At 40.9% G+C, this 6,558-nt stretch overlaps 1 protein-coding gene across 2 annotated transcripts in view; it reads right to left on the bottom strand.

Annotated features, from left to right (window-relative positions):
- ldhba (lactate dehydrogenase Ba) overlaps positions 1-6,558 on the bottom strand; it is a 30,902-nt gene that overhangs the window by 14,492 nt on the left and 9,852 nt on the right. Inside the window, exons 6-8 of one of the 2 annotated variants that reach the window (XR_007196355.1) lie at positions 4,504-4,621; positions 3,601-3,724; positions 2,980-3,205 (exon numbers count right to left, since the gene is read on the bottom strand). Coding sequence is in view for 1 of the 2 variants with exons in the window: in XM_048268477.1 (XP_048124434.1) it covers positions 3,038-3,205; positions 3,601-3,724; positions 4,504-4,621 (410 nt within the window). In the remaining variant the exon portion in view is untranslated. Of the gene's footprint in view, positions 1-2,259; positions 3,206-3,600; positions 3,725-4,503; positions 4,622-6,558 lie in introns of those variants that run through there. The other variant, XM_048268477.1, reaches the window with a different exon arrangement.

The raw sequence follows: 6,558 nt of genomic DNA, 5'->3' as shown, positions 1-6,558 counted from the left end.
AAGATTTGTCATTCCAACAAGTGTGTTGGTTAGGTCAAACCTAATGGCAGAAAATATGACATTATATTTTATTTCATTGTACTATACTTTTCTTTTATCATTGTCACAAACTTCATCTGCCATGTTTTCCCCATTTTGTAAAGTTGTATGGCTTGTATCGCTGCCTAAGCCTACTGTATTAAGAACCATGCACGGCAACTTCATATGCATGGCAACTTCATATGTTAAAAACAACAGTGTCTCGAAATGATTTAATTTAGAAGTTTCATTTTTTAGGCTACCAGTAGCCTACTACAGTGTACGGTTATGGCCATCATCGTTGTCATGACTGTTTATGGGGAAAGCCTATGGGGAAGCCTAATTTTCGTCGAATGAAACAAAAATAATTAATTAGCCTAAATAACTGTAAACTAGCCTACCATCGGCACGTAATCATATTTTAGATAATGGCCTGGCAGCGCGCACTGGTGAACGTTGGTTCCAGGAAACGTCAATTAGACTACTCATCACTGGGGCGAGTGAACTCTTCTTCACCAATTTGGTGGCAGCCAGCTTATTCGCTCGATTCCCATGCTTGATGGACTCGGTCATTAAAGGGTACCTCGCAGTGGTATATATGCACACAGAGATCTTGCGAGTGGCTATGTTCGGAGAGAAGCAGGTTGGCTATAAGAGACGTTGCGTAAAATAGTATATGCAGGTCAAATAACTTTGGAAATCTCCCAGTATCCCATAAGCATGAGAATGCACGTGCTTTTACTAGTTTCAGCGATAATTTGCCAATATGGTGCAACGGGGACGTTGATGCAGGACTATGAAGATCCAGAGTTTACCACCAGCACCCAAGGTAAATTTGACTTTACTCAAACATTTCTATTAATTAAACGCTAACTGTTTTAGTTTTAGTAGAAGAGAGGACCGATTATGCCATTGTTCTTTTTGATAAAGGTAAAAAAAAAATGTAAATAAAAATAAAATAAAATGTATGAGAACTGTTTTAAAACTAAAAGGAAAGCAAAGTGTCTTCTTTTTATGAAAACATTTTATGTATGGCAATTTTACTTCTCCAGAGCCTGCACCTTTTAAGGTTCGCCGGTATGCAGGAGTAACTCGGAGACAGACTGACAGCTCAGAAGCATCTGAAGATGAGGCTCTTTGCTTATTGTCAAGGGAGCGAGACGCCTTGATACACCTATCCTGCAAACAGAGACTAACTCGGAGTAATTTTAATATAAACCCGTTTGGACTGCGATTTGGGAAACGTCAGAATCTCCTCAACACTCCAACTGTGAAATCGGAACCCAGAAAGCTCCTGCCAATTTTACTCTACCTTCGGGACCGGCAGATCGCCACCTGAAAAGATCTACATCTACTAGACTACCAAGCCAAGTTTTACCTTTTTTTAAAGTATAAACTGTTGTGTTATTCATGTTGTAGCCTACTTAGTGCGCACTTTTGTTATCAAGACAAAAAAAAAAAAACAAGTTCATGTGTAGTTGTTAATGAATAATTATGAATAATAAATGTTTTTATACCATTCTCTTTTCCTGTTAATGTATTAGACGCAATGGCGGCCATTATGTTCTTGCCAAAACGATTTTTTTTTAATTTAACTCCTACGGAGCCCTCGAGGAGTTGTTGCAAGATTGTTTTGTGTATCGGGAGAACGTGCGCTCGTTTATTAAACTGTGCTCTCATTTTTAGATTGTGTGCACAACTCAGTATAATGTGCGTTCATTTTACTACATAGTGCACTTGTTTTACTAAACTGTGCACTCCTTTCAGTAAATAGCATACTTTAACTAATTTCCTAACGTAGGTGCTCATTTTACTAAATTGTGCGCTCATTTCAAAATGAGAGCACCATTTAGTGAAATGAGCGCACAATACAGTAAACGAGCCCACAATTTAGGAAAATCAGTGCACAATATAGTACTATGAGAGAACGATTTAGTAAAAAGAGTGCACAATTTAATAAAATGAGCACCGAATTTAGTAAAACGAGATACACACCAGAACATATCTTGGAATGACACCTCTGGGGTTCATAAACTCCAAATATAGTCACTCCTGTATTTCTGGCTTTTGGCGTAGCCTAAATCTTCCAGTCAGAGTGCTGTTTTGACTAGAATGGATCACTTAAAACTCTGTAGTTGAGGTACATTCCCTCTTTGTCACTAGAGGGCGCCAGTGCACTGAATTTAATACCCACCGTAGCTACTATTTCACAAAAACAAACATGAACCAAACTGAGACAAATTAATTCCGCTTACATCTTTATTAACTTAAACATCAGTGTTGTCAGCTTTAAACACATTCAACAGCGTGAATGGCATCTACATTTTGATTTTTTAAAAAAGGACCATGTTTGTTCACCTCCACCTTGGCAGACCTCCTTATTGACCCAACAAATAGGATACAGTGGAGTGCCCGAAAAAAAAAATCATCCTCTTCCTCATACCTGGGATCAACAAAGCGCTACTGCTGCTGTGTGTGTGTCTACAAGTACACTGCTGGAGTAGAATACAAGAGGCTGGAAGGGAGATAGACTGAGATTCTGGCCCCTACACTGCAACGCTCATAGGGAGGACGTTGGGTGGCAAAGCTCACATTCTTGGTTTCTTACACCAGCTTAATGAGACATCCAACGATGTTTCCTTCATGGTGGTGGTGGTGGTGGTGGGGTGCAATTGAGAAACCACTAAGCAAAACAACACAATGACCAATGCAATCACGTCCAAAATGGAAGTCTACGGGCAAAGGAGGGTTGGACGGAGATGCAAGGGTGAACATCCGTCACAGAGAACAGCTAGGAGTGTGTGTGCATGTGTCATGTCCTTGGAGTGTGTGAGATCGGGAGTGCTACTTGGAACAAGCGTGTGTGTGTTATTGGGTGTAGAGTGTGACCACTCAGTCAGGGCAGGAGTGTAGCTCAGAGTGTGAGCGATTTAAATTTTTAAATCAGACTGAGATACTGTATGTGTGTGTGTGTGTGAGATTCTCTGGGTATATGTATGGCATGTACAAGAGCATGACTCTAAATGTCCTTCAGGTCCTTCTGGATGCCCCAGAGTGTGTCGGCACTCTTCTTGAGCTGGCCGATCTCGTCGTCGGTCAGCGTCATGTTGACCACGCTGCACACGCCGGTGCTGTTCAGCACACAGGGCAGGCTCAGGTACACCTCATCATTGATGCCATACATGCCCTGTCAATCAAACACAACAGCCAATCAGTGACAAGCACTCAAAGATATCTCCTCCCATGAGAAATGATCACATTTGATCATTATATACATCTGAAACTAAATTGTGTGAGTGAAATAAAAAGAGAGGAAGAGAAAAGAAAGGCATTTTGGTCTGAGCTAAAAACAGAATAAATGTGCAGAATAATGTCTAATGTGTTTAATGTCTATTAAATGGCACAATAAGGGGGTACTAATACATATGGAAGATCCAGACCAGGAAAAGGAGAAGGGGAAACTGCATAAGGTGTGTGTGTGTGCATGCGTGTGTGTGTGTGCGTGTGTGTGTGTGTGCATGCCTGCATGTGTGTAGTGTATGTGCAAATTGAAAGGGGGAACAAATCCTCCTGTCCCCTCACCTTGACCATGGTGGAGACGGGGTGGACCCTATTCATGTTCTTCACCAGGCTCTCTGTCAGGTCAGCCACGCTCAGGCCAATGGCCCAGTTGGTGTAGCCCTTCAGCTTGATCACCTCGTAAGCACTACACAGACACAGACACACACACACAAACACACAGACACACACACACACGCACACAAACACACAGACACAGACACAGACGCACACACACACACACACACACACGCACACACAGACACACGCACAGACAGACACACACACACACACAAACACACAGACACAGACGCGCACACACACACACGCACACACAGACACACGCACACACAGACACAGACAGACACAGACACACACACATACACACACAAAAGAGGTCAATCAATGGCCCACAGAGAAAACAGGAAACAGGAAGGCAAAAAAAGTCAGCATGTGCTGATTATAGTGAAAAAATAACATGTCCAGCTAGCGGTCAACAAATTAGCACCACTTAGCACCTCTCTAATTTATATGTGTTCTAGTCCAACAGACTGCCAAGAGTCATTCAATACTTCAGGGAAATGCACCTATGTGCACATTTACAGAGAAGTCTTGCAAAAACACAATCTGTTTTTGTAGTATGGAGTTTACAGCCGGAATCTATTGCATGATTTTGATCTCATATGGCTTTGAACCATACTCATACATAACAAACATATTTTTACATGCAAGCCCATTAAAGTAGCTAGTAAATATCTGACATTTGCAGATCTAACTATTCTCAGAAACATTATATAGAAGAATTAAGTAGAATTATATAGAATTCTATATTTTATAGAATACTGTACTGTAAGTCAAAAGGGCTACAGTGAGCCAAAGGGGTTTCCATCTTGTTATGCGTAGGTAAAGTACAGTTAGGGAGCGCACCTGTCGACCACCATCTTGTGGGCCTCCTTCCAGTTCTCCTTGTCTCCGTCGGTGCCCATCTCGGGGTTGAGCTTCTGCAGGTTCACGCCGGCCACATTGGTGCCGCTCCACACGGGCACTGGGGATCACACGGGCACAGACTCTTTACACTCAGAGTGCTTCTCATGTTTTCATTCACACAAATAAAGGCATAGGTTAACATGAAAAAACCTAAAATATGTTTTAACCCGTTTAATCCCAAATTTTTCCCAGACTAATATCAGACAAATATCAAAATCATGTGTCTTGAGTAACACTTTGAAGTAATCAATTACTATTTTTTCAAATTTTCCTGAAAAAGTGGGTGAAAAGGAGTGTTTTATGCTTGGTCACAATTGTGACCGGTAGGAAACAACATAGTCCGATTTTAGGGATTTTCACACATTTCATTGTGCAATCATCTAATTTCCAATAAATTCCGGGCAGAGATGATATGGGGACATTGTCCCAGATCTGTTCTTCACATTTAATTTTTTTTTATCACAATACAATACTCAACATTGCCTCAGCAATTCTCTATTATATTCTAAGTGTGCCCATTTTTACATTGAAAAGGCATTATATCACACTGTTATGTCTATAGTGTAAACAACACCACAATACAACACCCTACAATACAACAACTACAAATGTTACAAAAAGTGATGTTGTTTGTCTGTTTGTTTATTATTGTATTATTTAATTGTATAATTAATTAATTAATTAATTAATTAATTAATTAAATTAATTACACAACAGATTGTCCTGCAAGTCTACTGCCATACTTCCAATGCCATTAATTGCCTTTCCATTGGACCAGCAATTGGTCTCCTTTGCTCAGTAGTATTGTTAAGGTCACTAAATGAAGTGAACCTATGTTACCTGTAGGGTATACTACGAAGCTCGATTAGTGGGTTAGCGAGGTATGTTGCGCTCAAAGCCAGGGTATGCCGACACGAAAGTGGCTCTGTTTTAGCATCACTGTATCACCATGGTTTCTTATGGGGTCAACCAAACCTGGTCGAGAGCAGGTTATGTGCTAAGTTATAGCTCAAATCATGTAAAATACCGCCAATCAATTATCTTGAAAATTTAAATTCTCACATTTAAGATTCTGTCATATCTTACAGGTGGAGCGCCGCCTCTCCAAACATTTTGGATCTCGCAGGTGCTTTAACAGTGTTGTGCGTGCAAATATGCCACTATGGACGTGCATACCATACAACATCTGATGACAATCTATTTATTTGATGTTATAGGCTAGACACTAAAAATGACCGCAGTGTAGATTACGCTATCGCTCATAAATGCGGAAGTAATCATCTTATAATGTAGGCGGCCTTGTGCGTCTCCACGTTTCACGATTGGCCAACATCATCCCAACACTGAGAACGCGCACAGATCTGAGCTGAAAGCCTATAGTTTTAATGTATCACATAACTGCTATCGTAGTATCACTTGACTTATACCCCCCAAGTCAAGGCTTTGTGTAGCTTCTATATGTCTAGATAGCCTAAATATGTCTAACGTGCTTCGTAGTGTACCCCACAGGTCCCTATGCTCCAAAGGCCTTATATTCATAAGGCCCTATGTTCCCAGTGTATCGTGAGACCTACAGTATGCTCATTCGGGTAGCTATTATTATGTGCTTTATAAAGCTGGAGGACCCTGGAAACATACAATGCTTGACCTGGGGAACACAGGACCCCTGTCCATGATCCCATCACATATAAACCTGAGGAGCATAGGAGCCTGCTCTGATCTCAGTTATTGGCCTAATCTAGTGTCAGAGGGGTGTGATATCCACTATATTGCTAAATTTGATTAATTTTACCACTAAATTAAGTAAGGTTCTTAATGCATAATAGGAAACATTCTGTAATTTGGACATACAATAGTGTCAGAGCAGCTTGTTGAGACACTTGTTCTTTATTTTTGATCACATGAAGCTTTGCTTCTGGTTCGTCTGACAGGTCCCTGTGGCAGAGGCCCTTTACTGTACATAAGTGGAGGGGTATTGTTGGGAAAAGGGGTGGG

Source organism: Alosa alosa, chromosome 17, assembly GCF_017589495.1.
Source record: "Alosa alosa isolate M-15738 ecotype Scorff River chromosome 17, AALO_Geno_1.1, whole genome shotgun sequence".
Classification (NCBI taxonomy): Eukaryota; Metazoa; Chordata; class Actinopteri; order Clupeiformes; family Clupeidae; genus Alosa; species Alosa alosa.
The sequence above is the reverse complement of the archived record's forward strand: the minus strand, read 5'-3'. Positions and strand labels throughout refer to the sequence as shown.